Source organism: Lutjanus erythropterus, chromosome 5, assembly GCF_056507025.1.
Source record: "Lutjanus erythropterus isolate fLutEry1 chromosome 5, fLutEry1.hap2, whole genome shotgun sequence".
In the NCBI taxonomy this organism is placed as follows: domain Eukaryota; kingdom Metazoa; phylum Chordata; class Actinopteri; order Lutjaniformes; family Lutjanidae; genus Lutjanus; species Lutjanus erythropterus.
In genome coordinates, this window is record NC_139321.1 from 5,658,996 (window position 1) to 5,680,787 (window position 21,792).

The following is a 21,792-nucleotide window of genomic DNA, read 5'->3' on the forward strand; positions in this document are numbered from 1 at the left end:
ACACACACACACACACACACACACACACACACACAGAGGCAGTGATGGGCTGTGTCTCCGTGCAGGTAACTCTATCACTTGGATGGGGAGCCCCGGCTCCCTGCCTGCAGACATCACCCCCCCTCCCGCTCCCAGGCCCTCCCCGCTAGTTCAGGAGGACGAGCTGCTGAGCAACAACCACCTGCCTGAGCACAACAACATCGTGAGTACACACCTCAGCCCATCACGCTCAGCATCACCTTCACATTTTAAATTACCTTTCATACTTTCATCCCGGGGCCTTTTCTATTATCTTCGGTTTGAGCTCATCTTGTCACTGTCACACAGCATGTTGTTTATTTATGGTATTTGTTTTATCTCCATTGCTTTTTATCTGTTTTTATTATTTTTACTGTTTCCTCTGTTTGATTTTTTTTTTGCAAGCTTCATACTTCCCTCCTCGCTCCTTTTGGATTGTGACTCAAGATGGAATTTCTGTTTATATATTTGCCAGATCTTTTAAAGTCCTTGTAAAGGAACATTACGCATGTTGGAAAATAGTTGCTGAAAACACGTGGAAGGACTGAGAACTATGTCGTGCTGAATTGTGCAGTTAAACTGTTGTTCATAATTTCGACATCACCTCCCCCTCCCTGAAAACGTACCTTCAGAGACTCTCTCAGTCCAAATCAGCCCAGCGGTTCACTTCAGCTCACTTCAGTTCCAACAACCCGACACAGAAGGAAAAAATAAATCCATCCTGTCACTGTCCTCTGGCTCTGGTGGCTCAAACATGTCTGGACATGTCCAAAAAGCTGCTAGATGGTTCAGGTGGTTTTCAGTGAGACAGAGACAGTGGAGTGGACACCCCCCCAGTGTTTCAGAGACCTTTTGAGACCTATTTTTACATACTTATAGACACATTTATTGCTGCTTTACATGACCTTTAAATTTCAAGATATGTGAATCGCATTTACCACATGTAATCTGCAACATATCCTCTGCATTTTACTTTAGATATGAGGACACATTTTTAAAACCAGCTTTTTAAGAAGCAAAAGAGGATTTACCAGAGGAGGTTTAATGATTATCTAAAGACATTTTGTTGAAATTTGAATTATCTGACTTCTGACTTTGTAACAAACTGTAACTTTTGTTACTTTTACTTTGGCCTTAATAGTTTCTCCATAGATTTTTCTGAAAGTTATAAGCTTCTTGCAGGAAACATGAAAAAGGCTGAATTTACTAATCGTTTTCTTACTTCTCAATAATGAAGTCAAAGAAATAGTAAAACAAGAGTCTACAGAGTCTACATTTAAGGGCCAGAATTTATTTTACAGTATATGTAATTTTATTTCTTTACAAAAGTAATGTTATTTTTATTATCCTATATCAGTGAGAAAAGACCAGAAAATTTGCCCATGGGACCTAAATTTGGAAAAAAAAAAAATTGTGCAAGAGGAAAGAATGAGCTCACTGAACAAACGGAGACTTTCTTGACTTGTAAAATTGTTTTTTAAGTTGACAAACAGCATATGTGTAATTTGTGGCACAGTTCAAACAGAATATCAATCATATTTTTTCAGAATTTAGGTCCCATGGGGAACACCTGTAGGGCCGTGACTTAGATACTCCATTGTGCATGTGACACCTGTAATTATTGTACTTCAGGTTGCAGAAGTCTGTGCCAAGCAAAACAAATTATTGTGATTTTAACAAAGACGTCAGCTGTTAATTGGCCTTTTTTCTCCCCCTCATTCTGTGAGCAAACGTGATCTGATTTTGTGCTGCTCACAGCGTGAGTCCGTGAGCAGCACGGTGACGAGAGCTGGTTATCTGGGTGAGAAGCTGAAAATGTTGAAAGTTCGCAGCTCACTGTGGCTGCTCCTGACTCTTCCATTACACCCTGCAGTATTTCAAACCGATCTGCTGTCAACGAATACCCTAAAATAACCATTGTCTTGTTTTGTGGATGCGCTTTTGATGAAAGCTCACTATCACAAACAAATTGGATTTCCCATGAATACTTCATATAAAAGTCAGCTCGTGTTTGCCGCTTAATGCAGCACATTTTCTGAAAATGTCTGCTACATAGTGAACATGGATGTAAACACTGCTTTATAGACTGCAAGGATATGTTTCGGTGAATGTCACTGAATGTAAAGGTAAGTTTTGTTTGTTTGTTTGTAAGAAAACCCTTCAGGGCGCCTTTAAGTGCAACACATTTAAAACACAGAGTCGTTAACATGCAGAAGAGCGCTAATGCAGACATTTAACACAAGCCTAGTAATTACCATATATGCAAATAGGAAAGTGATAAATGTTGTAAGGGAAGTTGTTAGTTTGATCTTGTGAAATGCATTTATTCTAAATCATGGACTAAATCATGGACTCAGTAATACTTGTTTGATCAGACAGATCAGATATCACTGACAGCTGCCATCCTCCTGACAAGGTCAAACCTCTCATCAGTGGTAGTAGAACACAATAAGTGAGTCAGCATTAGATTCAAAGATTAAAAGAGTAGCTCTGGGGCAGGAGCTATCAAAGTGTGTTGGCAAGCCATCAAAAGATTCAACAGAGTGTGTGCGAACCAACGGGAGCAGGGATTTTTTTTAGGATTGCTCAGGTCCAGATGATGGGAGAGACTTCAGGAGATACAGGTTGGGTTATTACCTCGGCCAAGGAGGTTATGTTGTCTGTGGTGTTTGTTTGACTGTCAGCAGGATTATAGCGAAACGACTGTCCCGATTTTAATGAAACTTGGTAGAGTGATGCAGCACTGATGCAGCAAGGGCCAAGGAGGACAGCATTAAATTCTGGTGCTGATCGGCCTCAGCGGAGGTCTGTGCCGTCCAAGCGCCCCTCTAGTTCAGAGCTAAAAACAGATGTAAGATATTCCCCGGTTAACCTGGCCAACACCTGATTCAGACATACAAAAATGATTTGCCATTTACAATACTTCAGAGTCTTTCATCAGCAGCTGAGAGCAGCTTTGCAGGAACAGGAGCCAGCAGCTCCCTGTGGTCATCCAAAGAGACTGTTCAAATGAACACTGGAGCTGCACTGAGCTTCTGTTTAAACACATTTGCTCACAACCAGGGCCTGAATGCTTTCACATTTGGCAGAGATGTGGACTCGAGTCACGTGACTTGGACTTGAATCAGACTGGAATCACAAATTTGATGACTTTATACTCAACTTGACAAACCTTTAACACCAATGACTCATGACTTCACTTGGAATTGAGCTTTTTTGACTTGAAAATACTTGGTACCTTTCCCCCAAAGTCCAGCACTAACAGTCTTCATTCCCAGCAAGTCAACACTTAATTACCCAGATCCACTTTGTTTGAACCAACCTGACAGCAGCCAAATCATTTCACTCACATAGAAAAACTACCTGGTGGTCAACAAAACTCTTTTTGTTAAAATGGCATGACATTTCTTTTGACATGGGACTTGAGTGCAAAGACATGCACTTTTTGTCAACTGTCAAGACCTGGTCAAAGTCTGTAATGGCATTAGCAACTGAGTACAAATACATGTACTTACATTTGGGTACTTGCTGAGTACCAATACAAGTACTTAATAATGCTATTACAGTTCTTACAATAACCTTAAAACAGAGCTGTGATCTGAGATCTGACCTTTATTCTGACCTTAAGACTCTAAACTCAAAGTTTAGGACACTGGGACTTGACATGGGTCTTGAATGCAAAGATTTGAGACTTAACTTGTGACTTTCAAAACAGTGACCTCTGACATTTTTTGTCGCCTGTCCAAACCTGGTCAAAGAACGAGGCCCCTGGCAGACAGTCCACAAGAACAATAAACAAACAAGAAAAAGTCAACATGTGGATGAGATGGTGGTTGGAGAGACGAGGGCAGCTGAGACTGTAAACTCAACAGACAAAATGATCCCACTTGATCCGATCAGTTTCATAAAACATACCAGCATTTCTAAATGGACTTTTGGACCATTATTCGGACCTTAAGACTCTAAACTCAGTTTTTAGGACGTGGGATTTGAGTTCAAAGACTCAAGACTTACTTGTGACTTTCAGAACGATGACTTGGTCCCACCTCTGATGTTTTTTTGTCCCCCTGTCCAGACTGAGGCCTCTGCTTTCACTGCAGTAAAACATCAGTAACGGCAGTCCATGTATAACAACTGTTTCCAGTAAGAAGTAAGTAAGTCTGTTTCCAGACTTAGACAATCCCAAAAGAACAAGAAAGAAAAGAAAAAGTCAACATGTGGATGAGACGGTGAGAGAGACGAGGGCAGCTTAGACTGTAAACTCAACAAACAAAATGATCCAACTTGATCTGATCAGTTTCTCAGAACATATTTATAATCGGCTCAACGATCATAGTGTTTGTCCCTGCCATCGGCACAGTAACAGAGCTTTTATCCGAGGTCTTTGTTCTAACATTTCTAAGTGGATTTATGGACCTTTGTTTGTGTTCAACATCGACGATAATGATATCCTACGGGAGTGTAAGCCACACTGAATGATATCAATACGTGTTTCATGTCTGTGTGTTGAGATTTGACCGAGGTATGACTCAGAGAAGGAGTGTGATATTTGACTCAGATTCACCTCACGCAGTATCTTCGCCTCCCCTTCAGCTCTCCTGTGGCCCCCTGGGGAGGCTTTTGGCTTTGTGCTGCTGAATGTCCATGTCTTTTTACAGATCATATCCTGTAATTTCACCGCGGTTAAAATGGTGTCCGGAATGATGAGTTAAATTACTGAGGAGCACGGCGAGGCTTTGATTCCCCACCTCCCGCTGTGATGTTAATCCCATCTGAATGCGCTTCGTGTGTTGTTCTAAAGGGCATGGACAACGACATATTTTGTTGATTAATTTGGAGGACTTGTCATCTGTCCCACTACACACCAGATGTTGCCTTTAATGTGCAGATTTGACTGAAAAAGAAAGAAAAGATTTAGCTGTTTTCCTGTTGTATAGACATTTTCATATGAAGGAAAACAACCTGAAAACAACCGTATGAACCAGGAGGGTTTCAAAATCTGTATGTCCCCCTTCAGACAAATCTCAGACAACAGTACCCTCTGAACAGTCCCATCCTCCCACTGGTTCCTGTGTTTTCAACATAGCAAATATCTGCTTATAAATGGACAGAGGAGAGAGTCAATGCCGCAGGAACGTAAAAATAATGTCAATGAGAAACATGTTACATAGCAGCTTGGTCAGTTGCCCAACACTTCAAACTCTGCTCTGTGGTGAAGTTAGCAATTATAAATATGCAATGACCAGGATGACCTGGAGTATTGTGCCTTTCAAAATAAAGGCACAAAACCTACTTGGTTAGGTTTAGGATATAAAACGGCTTAGTATGTAATGTAAAGCAACATCACTTAACTTCAATGTGTCATGTAAGTTATACAAGTTATGTAATTAAGTTACATAAGATACATATGTTGTAATGTTTAACATATAAATTGTGATTTTAATTAGCGTGCAAATCTAATTTTGACAACCGCAGAGCAGGCAAAGCCTTGAGGACACCTATGACGTAATTTATGTATGTTACCTAAGTTCAAAATAATTCAGTGTCGACTTCTGGTTTCTGCACACATCTTGTGTTCCTGCAGAGCTCCTGCAGAGGTCCTGCAGCGGTCCTGCAGCAAGCTTGAGCTTCCCCAAGTCTGAGAAGGAGTTGTACAGTTTGTTTATTAGCTTTTTACTTCTGGGGAAAAGATAATATATTCATTGAAAATGGCTGAGAAATTTAAACATTGTAGTGCTTTTGATCCGGTAAAAATGCAGCTCCCTCATTTACTTTATACACCAGTATATTTAATTTAAAATCATTAATTTAAGCAATTATTAAAAAAATATTTTAATATTTAATACCATATGATATAATATTTTTTAATTTCATTAATGTCATATTTGTATATTTTATATTTTTATATAGTTAACATATATTTGTAAGTATTGTCATTCTAACTAATGTTATAATTAATAATTATAAAGGATTACATAATATAAATATGACATAATAATAGTATGTAAATTATCAACATAATATTACAAAATAATGTAAATGTAAAATAAATCTGCATAATATTAATCTCTTTAGTAATGACACTGTGCGACTGTTGCTGCAACAGGTATCCAGGTGTTAACAGACTAACGAGTGGAGGAATGAGGTCTATGTTTGTGACATTGCAGGGCGTTCCAGACGGAGGAACGTTGTCAACAAAAGTTCCCTTAACTGACGTTCCCAGGAGGGAGTAGGGAGTACTGTTAGTTTACACTGTGGACCAGAACCCAGCTTTCGAAAAATTATCACCTTAGTGTTTTTTTCTCACTTGCCTCTGAGAGCTTCCATAGTAAATCACACTGAATCTCAAAATATGTTTATCATGTCAGTGAGTTCAGATTTGACAGATTTATGACTTAAGAAAGAGTCAGAATCTTGATGCAAATTGCGCCTCTCGCTCCGCGATGCATTTCAACTCTGGTGTGAAAACATCTGGATTGGATGTTGTTTTCACACATTAATGCCATTTAGACATTGTGAAAATGTTCCAGTCTTAAACAAGTGATCCTCCAGCTCACAGTCTACATACATTTTCAGTTCAGCAGGTGGGTGGTGAGGGGGCAGGTTTGGGGGAGTAACAGATTACATGTAAAAGGATTATGTAATCTGGATACAAAAATATTCCCATATTACAATTTTAAAATAAAGAGCGATATACCACCATGCACAGTGCACACACAGCTGCCAAGTCATTATCATGGCTCCTAGTTAAAAAATGCTTCACTGGGTGGAAATTTCACCATTTTTTTGTCTTTAAAGGGATAGTTCAACCAAAAATCAACTATAATTCAGTCATTATCTGCTCTCACTCATGCCGATGGAAGGTCAGGTTTAGTTTTTCAGACCACAAAACTCTGCTGGAGTTTCACAGGAAATCAGCAGAATCTCCCAAACAATGGAAGTGAATGGTGACCAGTTTTCAAATGAAAAAACACAACCGAAAAATAAAATAAATAAATAAATAAATAAAACAGAAAAGGCCTCCATACTGCTCGTCTGTCGTAAACCATGTCTCCTAAAGCCTCAACATGTCAAGTTGACTTGAAAGACGCCGTTTACACCATGTTTTTAGACTGAAGCTTCACTGTAGATCCTCAGCTTGGAGCCACATTCATGTGCAAGTGCACACTGTCTGAACTGGGTGTGTGCAAGTGAACAGCATGTTGAGGCTTTAGGAGACTTGGATTACACCGGATGAGCAGTGTGGAGGCATGTCTTTTTTTTCAGATATTTGTTTTTATGTTTGAAAACTGGTCACCATTCACTTACACTGTTTGGGAGATTTTCCAACTCTGTTTTCCTGTGAAACTCCAGCAGGGTTTTCTGGACTAAAAATCTAAACCCGACCATCAATCGACATGAGGCTGAATTTTTGGGTGAACTATCCCTTTAAATCCGTCAATCAATCAGTCAATAAATTGCGCACAACACAGGAAGGAACAGCTGGACAAACTAATAAACCGAACAACGAACATTAAACACATTGAGTTGCAACGATTAATCTATTATCAATCAACTATTAAATAAACTGCATCAGTTTTAATAATTAATTCATTGTTTGTGCCTTTTTTAAAAAAAAGTCAAAATTCTTTGATTCCAGCTTCTTAAATGTGAATTGGATATTTCTGAGTTGTGTACAAAACAAAACATTTTAGGACGTCATCTTGGGCTTTGGGAAACATTTTCTGACATCTCATGGACCAAACAACTAATTAATCATTGCAGTAAATGGTAAATTATCAATTAAACGATAATGAAAATAATTGTGACAGGAAAGATAGGTCCAAAAATAGGTCCGAACAAGTGGAGCTGCAAGGATTAATTTATTCATCAACTATCAAATTAATCTGCATCTATTTTGATGAATCTGTATATTTTTTATTTTATTTTATTTTTTTTTATATATAATAAGTAAATTCACTGATTTCAGCTTCTTAAATGTGAATATTTTCTGGTTTCTTTCTTCCTCTCTGACAGTAAACTGAATATCTTTGAATGTTGGACAAAACAAGACATTTGAAGACGTCACCTTGGACTTGAAACACAGTGAAACACTGATCAACATTTTCTGACCAAACAACTAATTGATTAATTGAGAAAATAACCGTTAGTTGAAACTCAAAAGTAACAAAAGACAATCAATCAAGACTGCATTTTTGAACAGCTAATTAGTGACTGCATCAGAATAAAGTAATGTGAGGGGGTCATGGTCAGAACTCAACCAGGACCAAACAAATGTTTAAACTGTGTCCATTTGATTTGTCCGTCCCGGTCCATCAGGCTCCACACAGTCTCTGGCACACAGACGAGTCTTGGCCTCGAGTGTTTTGATTTCAGTGCTGTCGGATCATTTGTGAGCGCGCCAGCTCATAATGTGCAGACAGTAACATGCTGAAATGTGCTGTGAACACATATGTTCGGAGAGTTCCTCGTCTCGCGGCTCCTGGCCGCCCTCGTCCACCGCTGACCATTAAACGTGGTCCAATTCAATCGCGGTCCTGGCTACTGTAACCTTGGCCAGACCACAATCTGCCGTGGTTGTGGCTCCCTGGCTCCCAGCATGCCTCGCTGCCAGAGATAATCTGGGCCGCCAGACAAGAGGGGATTCCAACTCTCTCTCTTCCTCGGTCGCCCTCCTCCGCTCGCTCTCTCTCTCTCTCGCTCCCTGTGTCGGCCTGTGTCTCTCTCCCAGTGAGCGGATTAGATGAGGTGTTGGGTGGAAGCAGTGCATCAGTCAGGCTTCATTAGTATGAATTTATTCATGCCCATATGTCTCCCCCCTTTTTCTCTTCTTCCCCCAAATCCCCCCCTTCCCTCCTTCTTTCCCTCCTTCTGTCCTTTCCTTAAGTTCATCCATCCTTCCTTTTCTTCTTTTACCCATTCACTCTTTTCTCTCTGTTCTCACTTCTTTCAGCCTTGCATCCTCCAGCTTTTCCCTGTGTCCCCTCCTCCTCCTCCTCCTCGTCCTCCTCCTCCTCCTCCCCCTCCTCCCCCCCTTCCATCCACCCGTCCGTCACTCAGCTTCTTGTCTTGTCTTTCTGAGGAGCTTTGGCTTGTTTCTCTAAAGTGATTTTTCCAGAATTTGAAAGGTTTCACTTCAAAAAGCTGAGTATCTGCTCCGGCAGTGGGGAAAAAAAAATGTCACACTTAGAAACATAGATTACCGCTCTTTGTTTTAAATGTTACATTTCCACACAGAACGCAATCAAACATGTAGAGAGGTGGGATTTGAATGTGATTCTGAAGACCAGAAGCCTGTTGTGTTTCTCATTTGTAGAGACATGCATTTTTGTTTTGACACAGGAAGCTTTCCTCACAATGTGCTACAACCAGAGAACATATGGACATTACATACATGGCCTGTTAAAGATCTTGTAAAGCAACAATAAACGTGTGTTCTGAGTTTGTCACCACAGAAACATGTGGTATTAACCACCCAGCCAAATCTGAATAATTAAAAAAAATGCTAAGTGTATAAAATTAGGTCTCAAAATCATGAAAATATGAGCAGTTTTCTCTGCTCTGAAGCTGTGGTTGTGCGTCCTCTCCTCTGTCTCAGAGTCAAACATTACAAAGACCTGAAACATGGACGCTCCATCCAGCAGCTTTATTGGACATGTTTGAGCCACCAGAGCCAGAGGACGGTGACAGAATGGTATTTTCGTTTCTTCTGTACCTGGCTGTTGGAACTTGAACTGAAGTGAACTGCTGGGCTGTGAGAGTCACTGAAGGTACGTTTGTAACTGACTGTGTGTTGATTCGTGGGACTTAAGTAGTGTTGGGGGACCATGGCTCCGGCACGTCACTGAGTCTTGTTTCAGGTCCGCCAGGTCACCATTCAGAACCACAAATTTTGAGCAACTATTTTCTTGTATAATGCGTTCAGAAGAGAATCTCCCCTTTTCCTCCCCTTGCACAGACTTTAATGTATTTTAATGAAGAAGAAGAAAAAGTTAGGAAGCATTGCAGTCATTCCAGAAAATATCATGATCAGTGTACAGAGATTCTATTGTATGATGCATGCTTATTTAACCTGCATGTAACCAGACTCAAATGTCTCTTCTTGGACAACAAATGGAAACAAAATGCTACAGATTATGCTGATTATGTTTATGGAGATGACACTGGAAAAGGGACAGTTCACCCCAAAATCAAAAATATCTGTTTTTCCCCTGACCTGTAGTGCTATTTGTCCATCTAGATAGTTGTTGGTGTGAGTTGCAGAGTTTGGGAGATTCGGCCATAGAGGTGTCTGTCGTGGAACTAAATGGCACTTGACTTGTGGTGCTCAAAGCACCAAAAAGTACATTTTGGTGTTTCTTTTTCCAAAAATCATGACCCGGTTACTCAGGATAATCCACAGACCTTGACGTGAGCAGTTTCATGTAGGAACTACTTTCTCTCTGCAGTAGCATCTACCAGAACTGCTTTCTTTCTACTTGAAAGAGTAACCGGGTCATGATTTTTGGAAAGACACACTGTATTTTTTGCTGCTTCGAGCACTGCAACCCGAGTGCCAGTTAGCCCCATTACACTGGAGAGAAGGCAGACATCTCAATGGCTGAGATCTCCCAAACTCTGCAACTCACAACAAGAAAAGTGAGTGAACTCTCTTTAACATGTATTTTCCCTTGCACAGATAAGATATCCAGATATAGATCACAGGTGTAAATGGAATAATCAACACATTATAATGCAATACTATAGCAACTATTTTTATTTTTATCACAGCAAGTGAACGCAACTCACAACAAACAGCAACATTAAACACTGTGACAGCACTGTGTATTAAACGTATCTGAGTAAGTTCCCTACACATGTGCTGCTCCTAAAAGGAACCCAAGTCCGTCTCCTTCACTCCAATTATCTTCAAAGAAATATTAACAATGTTCTTCAGGCTTTTTCTGTCCCCCCACCAATGTGTTATAAAAGAAGCAGATCAAAGGAAAGGTCACACGACTCTCAATAAAAGATAGTGACTAAGAATAACTGTGCAGACCGGATTTAAAGCTGGAGCTGAGAGTGAAGGTGCTCTCTCTGCTGGTCAGGCTGACGACTGTCAAACACTGTACGCAACAATTATTAGAATCTGCTTCACATTTGTGTCCCCTGAAGGAGAGCTTGATGACTGCTTTGTTTACAGCTTCTGCGACTGTCAGACCAGATAATGAAAAGTTAAAACCGAGTCAAAAAACAGCAGTCAAAAAAATCTGAACGCCGCGACGCGAGCAGGTATCAGCGGCGGTATTTCAATCAAATGACAGAGAAGCAGGCGTATTATTATCAGTAGGAAAACAATAACCTCATCAGCCGCGGGCTCCCCCAGATGTTGGCGCATATCATTGAGCATGAACAGCTGTGTGTCCTCAACACTCAAAACCCATAATACCTCACTGAATCATATTCATCAACAGCTTTAAAGATTTAAATAGGCGTCTCTTGATCAAAGTGTTCACACATGAACGCACGATGCATGTTTAATAGCAAAATAGCAACAAACACTTAATTTCATGAACCAAAAGGGATTCAAGTGACATTTTTAAAAAAGGAAAAAGATCACACATTCAGTATAAGATGCATGACTTTAGATGTATATAAAGACATCCTAGTACAAGCATGAACAACAATATACACCGATCAGGCATAACATTATGACCACGGACAGGTGAAGTGAAGAACACTGATTATCTCTTCATCATGGCACCTGTTAGTGGGTGGGATATATTAGGCAGCAAGCGAACAGTTTGTCCTCAGAGTTGATGTGTTAAAGCAGGAAAAATGGACAAGTGTCAGGATTTGAGCGAGTTTGACAAGGGTCTGACTGGGTCAGAGCATCTCCAAAACTGCAGCTCTTGTGAGGTGTTCCCAGTCTGCAGTGGTCAGTATCTGTCAAAGCTTGTCTGAGGAAGGAACAGTGGTGAAGCGGCGACAGGGTCATGAGTGGCCGTGGCTCATAGATGCACGTGGAGAGCGAAGGCTGGTCCGATCCAACAGACGAGCTACTGTTGCTCAAATTGCTGGAAGTTAAATGCTGGTTCTGATAGAAAGGTGTCAGAATACACAGTGCTTCACAGTTTGTTGCGTTTGGGGCCGCATAGCCGCAGACCAGTCAGGGTGTCCATGCTGACCCCTGTGCATCGCAGAAAGTGCCAACAATGGACACGTGAGCATCAGAACTGGACCACGGAGCAGTGGAAGAAGGTGGCCTGGTCTGATGAATCACGTTTTCTTTTACGTCACGTGGATGGCTGGGTGCGTGTGCATCACTTACCTGGGGAACACATGGCACCAGGATGCACTATGGGAAGAGGGCAAGCCGGCGGAGGCAGTGTGATGCTTTAGGCAATGTTCTGCTGGGAAACCTTGCGTCCTGTCATCCATGTGGATGTTATTTTGACCTACCTAAGCATTATTGCAGACCATGTACACGCTTTCATGGAAACGGTATTCCCTGATGGCTGTGGCCTCTTTCAGCAGGATAATCCGTCGTGCCACAAAGCAAAAATGGTTCAGGAATTGTTTGAGGAGCACAACGAGTTTGAGGTGGTGACTTGGCCTCCAAATTCCCCAAATCTCAATCCAATAGAACCGCTGTGGGATGTGCTGGACAAACAAGTCTGATCCGTGGAGGCCCCACCTCGCAACTTACAGGACTTAAAGCATCTGCTGCGAACATCTTGGTGCCAGATACCACAGAACACCTTCAGGGGTCTAGTGGAGTCCATGTCTCGACGGGTCAGGGCTTTTTTGACAGCAAAAGGAGGACCAACACAATATTAGGCAGGTGGTCATAATGTTATGCCTGATCGGTGTATATTCTGTAGTGTAACTTTTAGTATGCTTCTGAAAGTCTGCCAAAAATGAACTGTGGAGGACGGATCAGAACCGAACATGTTATGTGACGTCAAGTTACGTTATGTTACATTACGTTATGTTATGTTACATTACGCTTAACAGTAAATATAAACAGGAGTCATTATAAGCCGCTTGCACACATTTGACTGGTGAGGACAGGCTGTCACATAAAAAGAATTACTAATTTTAAGAAAATTAAACATTTTAAGAAAATTAAACAAATTATTTTCTAATTGTGTATGTTTAAGTGTGGAGCATATGATTGAAAAATAACATGACTGTGATGTGTGAGACAATGAGCCTGAGAGCAAATAGGCAGCCTAGTTTTATAAGTGTCACTACTGTTGCCATGGATACGAGCACTGGCTGCAGTAAATATATTTTACGTGAATAACACATAGTTAAAAAAAAAAGCCTCACTGATGTGTCTGCCGGTTGGCCACTGTTTTGTTAGTGATCTCACTGTATAACTGTGGTGTGAGAAAAGCACACAGGGTCAATTACCGTTAAATCCTGGATAATCCTGATTGTCATTGAGTGTTTTGTACACTAACTCTACTGGTACTCTGCCAAGGCTCTTCACTGCTGACGCTCCCTCCGCCACCACGACTCCAGACTAAATATCATCAAGTGTCTATGACTGAATGTCTTGCACTGGCGCCAAATGTTGGCATGTAAATCATGTGGAATCATCCAATATTAACATATTTCAAATAAGAGCGGGATGCCAGGGCTGGACTGAGCAGCAGGAAAACATCAGACCTGGCTTGAAATTCGAAGTAGCTAAATGTGTCCCCCCCAAAAAACAAACAAATTATGAAGTCCTTTGTGTTAATTTAAGCTTTTATTTCATAATGCCATGCCTTCCCATGCAAATTACAAATGACATGCAAAAAAATTACAAATGACATGCATAAAAGTGAACTGATTGCTTGTTTTTCTCATGATAATTTATTCTCTTTCTTGCAGTGATTTCAGTATTGGAATGAGGGTATGTTAGAGGGAGGGCATTTGATTCTCCTAAGGGCCCCAAAAATATTGTGACCGGCCCTAAAAAAATGGCTTCAAGCCATGCACTTTCATGTAGTAATAAGAATTTCAGTTGAATCACTTGAGTCTGTGCTTGTTTTTCATCTCAGAAAGATGAATATGAGTTGCCTTACACCACCTACGTTGTAATTAATTGTTGTTTTAATTACGTGGTGAGATCAAAGTCAATTTGAAATTCAGATTGTGGAATATAAATGAATTCTGTTTGATCAAACCCAACATACAGTTAGAAAAATACAAAAAAGACTCACAAATTTCTGCCTCGGGGCTTATTTGCACTAAATGTACCTGTATATAGGGCGTACCCTGAAATATTTGATTTTAACATTGACGTTAACCTTCTATGGTTCCCGTTATGATGCCTGTTGGTAAAAAAAGAATTGTAATGTTTTTGGTGTAAAATAAATGTAGATTTAAACTTATAAATTAGATATATTTAGACATTTAGAATGTAGATTCACATTCAGGAAATTATGTTTTAGGGTACACCTTAAAACAACATAGCATCAAAAATTTTAAAATGTGAATAAAATTTATTACTGTATTCATGGAATCACCATTAATATTGTGCAGTCATCTCACCAGTATAAAATTCATGCCACTGGAAAAAGAAAAACATCAAAAAATGAGCTTTTTTCATAAGTTTGTTTGTCTGAATGTTACCTTCAGACAACACTGTGGAACAGCTTAAACTTTACTCATCTATTACTGTGAATCCAATTTTGATTGAAAAAAGACTGTTAAAGGACAGAACGACATTTACAGACCACTTTTGTGGGGAGAGATGGCGGAGCTGAAATATGTGAGGCAGGCTGCAAAATAAATTAAAATCTTTCTAAAAAGTTATTTAATTTTTAAATCCAAAATGACTAAAGACATTGACGTGTTATTCCCACACCTTTTCATGAGACCAGACTGAAACTGTGTCCTACGATTACATCACATAAGTCACATGACTTACACAGTAATTTAATCAGAATGTAACAGTTAAACACTCTTAATATTGTGAAACGGTTGCAGTTTGGTTTGGTTTGGTTTGGTTTGGTTTGGTTTGGTGGCGTGGCGTGGCGTGGCGTGGCGTGGCGTGGCGTGGCGTGATTCGATGCGATGCGACACAAGCCTGGTCTCCTGAGTCCTTCCTCCCTATTCAGACTTTCTCAAATACAATGATAATATAAGGCTTTCATACTTAATTATAATAAAATACTTAATTCTTTAAGCTGTACCTCCATTGTAAATCTATCCTCAAGCTGTGAGATTTTCATCTTTATGATTTAGTATTTAAATAATTTATTAGGTAGGCTGAATTAACTCTGTAAAAAGTAGGGTACATACAAAAGAAAACAAGGCAGATTTAAAAATACTCATCAAACAGTTAAAGGTCCTGTCTGTCATACTTGAAAATAATGGTGTGGCACATGGGGTGGGTGGATTTCAGGGGTGGACAGTGCCCACCCCCCCCACCCCCGCTAGAAACACCCCTGGTGGTAGCAGGTGAACATTTCCAGAGAAACGCTGTTGTAAAACAACTTTATTCACACTGTCTCCTCACTGTCAGGTGGTGGAGACCAGCGAAGAAGAGGAGGAGCTGACACAGACAGAGGAGGAGGAGGACGAGGATGAGGGCGATGAAGGTGGCCAGTTCGACGTCATCCCGCTGTACTCTGAGAGGGCCACCGTCTCCAACCTGGGCTCCTCCGGCACAGGAGGGGCCGCGTCCCCCGTCACCGCCGGCCCCCCTAAACCCCTACTACTGCTCCTCCTGCTCCTGTCGGCCTCCCTCAGCTGGGGGTAGAACAGAGGATAGAGAGAAGACACACACACACACACACACACACGCACATGCACACACACATGCACACACTCACATTTAATGGACCTATGATTCCTGGACTGATGGCTGTAAAATTACAGGAAGCATAGTGAAGAAATGGACTTCACTTTTGTCAGTAGCATCCCCTCGAGTCCTCACTTCTGTCCTCGCTTCCTTCTTTCCTCCACTGAAAATGGCACTTTGTTCAACATGGTCTGACTGCAGCTGCAGCGGTGTATTAATGTCCCGGGAGCACGGGAGACGTTCACATGCTGCCATCAGCCAATGAGCATGCTGTACTTGTTCCTGTCACGAGGTCCACAGGAATTCTGGTAGTTTGGGTGAGCAAGCCAAGGTGTGTTAGCAGGGTAAAGAATCGGCTTGTAGGTAAAAATCCTAGACAGTTACTGTGAGCAGCTGAGTTGAAAAAAACAGTTCATATCAGCCTCCTAATTTTCAATCGTTAGTAGTATTTCTGACATGATGTCTCTCAGTTGGCAAAAAGAAACTGGTGCCAAAATTCTGCAAAGACACCATCACTAACGGTTTAACACAAATAAAATACATAATATTGTGATTAAACTAAATTATTTGCTAAATGGATTATATTAAATTATTGTTATTTATTATTTAACCTAATTATTTAAAAATGAGCTGGTTTAACTTGTTAGCAAGATGATACAGACTTTTTATAGAGCTAGACAGGGCTTTGCCGCTCAGCCCTACGGCTGATTTTTACCAGTGGCGACAGTGAAAACTCCCCACCAGCCCAAAACTACGTTTTCCCCAACAGACCACCGCTATGAAAGAGACGTCTGTAAAACTGTTGACAGCACACCTCAAACTGCAAACTTTCCTTGAGCTGAAAAAAAGAAAATTTAAAAATCTGTCACATCTCTGCAATTTAAAGTCTATGGGCCGAGCAGGAACTCGCAGGCGGAGGGAAGGCGAGGAAACTGTGAATATTCAGTGGGCCGTTTAACCAGGAAGCAAACCTGGAAGCTAGAAAACTTTTTCGGCTTATGTGGCAGGCGAGCAACTCTCCATCGCACCATCTTTGCATTCACTATCTAGTTCATTATAATATCCCTACGGATGTACCAAAATAAAAGTAGCTAACTAGCTAGGCTACATTTCCATTGATCTGGAGTGCCTACAAGGAGGTAGCCATTTTGAAATAACGTGTGAACTCTCCCAAGTCTTAACAAGACACACACACAGTTTCCTGTTCTTACCGTTCTGCGTAGCATACAATCCACTGAACCCTTAACCGTGGCATACTGTACCATGCTAATGAATTGTTATGCTAACAAACATAGCATGTTAGGCTGCAAACGTGTTGTAAAATAAATGTTAGCATTTTAGGCTGATAGCCTACCACACAAACAAGGCAGTTGTGATGTACCATACTGCTGCAGTCTTTTACTTTAATTTACTACTTTGTACATGGGGCTTAATATAATGATGCTAACTAGTGAACTAGCCACCTTTACAGTTTTGCTAGCAACCTAATTAGATTGCTAACTACACAGAAACATGCTCCAAACCTTTTCTTACTGAATAACTTACTGGTACGACATAGAAGATGAAAATGTGAGAAAGTTGGTTCATGTGATGTTGCCAAAGTGTTTTAGCATGCTAATGAACTCAGCTAATTTGGCTGATAAGGCGTGTTGCAATACATCAGTGTTGAAGATAAGCATGATATTTAAAAGATTAAATATTGATATCATGTTAATAATATAAATATTGTTAATTTTGTGGAAAAAAAACCCCACCCATTCTTGAGAACTGGGACAAATCATGTCTAACCATAGAAAACATTAGAAATAATTAATACCAATACTAATTTATTTATAAAAATATTTATGTGAAAGATATTTAATTTGTGAAATAATTTTAGTTTGATTTTATTTATTTCTAAACTTGCTCTGTGCCAGAAAACACCCTTGTCCCACATAAGTATTCACAACTTCAAACAATGTGTAAAAAGAAAATGTAAAGCTAACAATACCTACAATAAAAATGTGTTATTATAATCATCTTTATTTTAGAATCAGTTTTTTAATGAAAAGCTTAATCCTTAAAGTTGAGTCCCAGATTTTGGTCAACTCCATTAGATTAAAAAACAAAACAAAACATTATTTAATCAGGCGTAAAAAGGTTAGCTTTACCCTAAGGACCCCTGTCTCACCTCCTGATTTAAAAAAAAAAAGCCAGGAATTCTGCTCAAACACGGATAAACTTTCTGTTTTTCAGCAAATTCATTAAATAATATTGCTATCAGATGCGTCTCAACCATAACATGTCAACTCTGTAGCCCTTCTACATCAAAGCTGAACAATAATTATGGTTTAAAAATGTGTATTTTGATTTGAATTAAGAGAACACTGAGCAACTTTAAAAAATAAAATAGCTGCTCACCACGACTCTGCTGTGAAATGTAACCATGTAACATTTTGTCAACTCTGTCGGCTTCTACATTTAAAAAAAAAAAAAAAAAAATGAATCGCTGATGGTCCATTGCAGGGTTTAATATCCATGACTTTTAAAATATATTTTCCAGGATGATTGAGGAGTAAAAACCAAAACCCCCTGAAAGTACAGTCTTGTCCCAAGTCTCAAGAACGAGTGCCTGCACCTCTTTAACATCCTGTATGCTCTTAAATCATTTCTCTTTCTTTTTCTTTCTTGCTTTCATCACTTTCAGTCGTGTTTGTACAGCTCTGGTTACACTCAGATTTTGAGTGTAATTCCAATAAAAAAAAATAAATATGAATTTGACTGATAGTATTTTTTTTCTTAAATTTACTCTATATATTGGCCTATTGTGATAATATTGTTATCATAGATTGTTTGGGCCACGATAATCATGTAAATCTGACGTTGTGACAGCTTCATAATACAGTGACACATGACTTTTATTGTGTCAAGTGAAGGTATGTGATTGGCTAGGAAACACCACAAATAAAGAATCTGATGTCTTTGAATCTCAAAATAATGATTTAGTTTTTCAAAATATTAACTATAAATCTCAAAATAATGAGAAACTTTCGCAAAGTGACTGAGGTTTCACGTTATTTGGAAACACTAACTCAATATTTTACGGTAGGGGAGACCAGGGGCTATAGTAACATTTATTTTTAATTCTCCTTCATAGCTCACAGACTACTTGAAATACATAAGTCATCTTTTGATATGAGAAACATACATATGTGCACTAATTAATAATACAATTGATATTTTTTCACCAGTAAGGACAAGACTGTAATATTAAATTTCACGCAAGACGTCAGAGTGTTACCTTTGTCGACTTGATGGGGGCAGTTGAAACACTGGAAAAATAAGTCATATTAACCCACTGTGTCTTGAATAAAAGCACACCTCAAAGTAATCACATTACTGCTGTAGTAGCTTATAATGTTAGTAAGTTTTTTAAGTATTAAGTAATAAAATAAACACAAAAACATGAATATTGCACAACATTTAGTTTAACGTCACTGTGTTGACTCCAGTGTCCCGGGTAGGAGGAAGTTCTATTTCAAATTAAGTTTATTTTGAAAAAGAAATGAATGTGAAGTAGTTAATTTCTGGGACTGTGAACTGAACTTTGAGCGAGTTCTCTTTCAGTGTGAACTCACACACGCTGCCCGCGGCTGCAGTCGGACCTTGTTGGGTTTTTTTTTTGTTGTTGTTTGTTTTTTGTACTTGTTGATGGATGATGATTTGTCCCGCTGCTTGTGACTTACCTGTCTGTGGGTCATCCTAACAATGACTGAGGGGGGGGACGGGGCGTTGATGTACGACGCATCAGTCAAACTTTATCACGGTGATGAATGGAGCGCTGCCGCCGTCCCTCTCCTGCAGCCATGCTGAATGACAAATTACACACTTGTCTCTCATTGTTTAATGAACGTCAAGTGCCGAGCGTTGTGATGTGTGTGTTTGTGTGCGGCCGGGCGTGCACGCGGGGAGAGATTGCAAAGAAAATTGGGTAAAGCTTTTTGTTATAATTTGAGTCTTGCACTTCAACGTTCCCACCCACGTCAGCAGGGACACACATACCGTACACGCCGACACACACACACACGCGCGCGCGCACACATACATTAGCACACATACTGCTTGCCATGTTTTGAGCCGATGCAGCTCTTTCTCGCTTTATTGCTCTATCCCCGTCCCCATCTCCCTCCCCGGTGACTCGGGACCGGGGACCCGCGCTGCCACAGGCGCCGATATGAATAAAGCCGTCATAATAAAAACAACACACCAGAAACAATATGAGCTCTAAAACGGCAGAACAAATCAAATAGCTCCCCAGCAGGCGAAAACACACACGCGCTACTTCTGACACCGACACCGAGACAAAATGAAAAGAGTTGGAGAAGGAGTGGGAGAGAAAGAGAGACGTATGGAGGAGAAATTAAGAAAAAAAATAAGGCCAAGTCCCTGTGTGGTCTTTGTGCGTTTGATGTTTTACTTGTTTTTAGTTGGGAGGCTGATAATCAGTCCCTGACAACATCTCTTTATCATCTGACAGGCTCCTGGGGGGGAGACGAGTGTGTGTGTGTGTGAGTGTGTGTTGGGGGGGGTATAGTGATAGAAATAGTGTGCTATAGCGAGAACAGAAAGGACCCTGGAGCACAAACATAGCAGAGAGAATCGCCGGCTCTTGATTTTCTATGTCTTATAAATCTTTTGCTGACACTAATTTTTTTTTCCTCGTTCTTTTCCTATTTCTTGGGAGCGTGTAAAATTAACTTCCATCTGCAGGGGCGCCAGTGATGGTGGAGGGCACGGAGACAGAGGAGGAGGAAGGAAGGGAACGGAAGGGAGGGGAAAAAGATGAGGAAGAAGGAATGGAAGTGAGGAGAGGAGGAAAGCAGGAAATGAGAGGAGGAAGAGAGAGGGCAAGGGGGGAAATGAGGAGGAAGGATTGCAAGGATGGGATGGGATGGGATAAAGAAGAGGAAACAAGTAGAAAAGGAGAGGACAAATGAGGAAGGACAGACAGGAAAAGAGGGATGCTAGGAAGAAAAAATTAGACTAAAATGAGAAGAAGCAGAGAAGACATGGAGAAAAAAGAAGAGAGAAGGGTAGTAAATTAGCATTGATGGCAGCAGCAAGGAGAAGAGGAAAAAGAGGATGGGGAAAGGAGGGATGACAGGAAGGAAGCAGGAAGGAGAGGAACAAATGAGGAAGCAGAAAAGACAGAAGACAGAAGAGGAGGAGGAGAAAAGACAGAAAGGGAGGGACAGATAGGAAGAGGAAGGAAGGAGAGGAGGAAAAGAGACAGAGGAAGAGCAGGAAAAAAGGGGGAAAGAGAAGATCAGGATAAACCAGAGGAAAGGAAACAAGTGGAAGGATGCAAAGAGGGAGAGAGAGCAATGAAAGCAGCTAAGAGAATGAAAAGAGAGAAGACGAGGTGGAGATTATGGGGACAGAAAGAAGAAAAACAAGAACAGTAAAGATAAAAAAAGGATGATGGAAAGAGAAGGAATCAAGGCCAAGACATTAGGAAAGAATGGAAAATAAGGATGGAATGGAGGAAAAAAGGGAAGGAGGACAGGCAGGGGGCAAAGGAGAGGAAAAGGGAAATGAGGGAGAGAAGAAAAGGAAGATAGAGGAAGCAAAATGCTAGAACCATGAATGAAAAACGCGAGAAAAAACAAGAAAACAAGAAAGAAATGAGAGATAGAGAAGAAGAAGCAGACTAAAGTGACAGGAGAAAACAACAGCAAGTCGCAAGAGGGAGGAGGGAAAGGGTGAAGAAAGGAAAAAAGGAAATGGAGGGAGAAAGATGAGAAAAGGGACGTGAGGGGGAGAAGAAAATAGGAGAGAGTGGGCAGAGAGGAGGAGGAAGGGTAAAGGAGGAAGAAGAGGTTTTCCTTTGTGAAGCCACTGAGGAAACAAACGAACGGGAATGAAAGGGTGAGGAGAGATACAGAGAGAGGTGACAGGTCTGCGGTGTACTTTAACCTCTCTTTCTCTTTCCTCGGGCACTGTTGTTGCATGCA

At 40.5% G+C, this 21,792-nt stretch overlaps 1 protein-coding gene across 1 annotated transcript in view; it reads left to right on the top strand.

Annotated features, from left to right (window-relative positions):
- gfra3 (GDNF family receptor alpha 3) overlaps positions 1-16,454 on the top strand; it is a 74,186-nt gene extending 57,732 nt beyond the window's left edge. The window contains exons 7-8 of the mRNA XM_084718329.1: positions 66-202; positions 15,521-16,454. Of these exons, the coding sequence (XP_084574455.1) occupies positions 66-202; positions 15,521-15,757 (374 nt within the window). The 3' untranslated portion in view covers positions 15,758-16,454. The remainder of the gene's footprint in view (positions 1-65; positions 203-15,520) is intronic.
- The last annotated feature ends 5,338 nt before the right edge of the window (positions 16,455-21,792 follow it).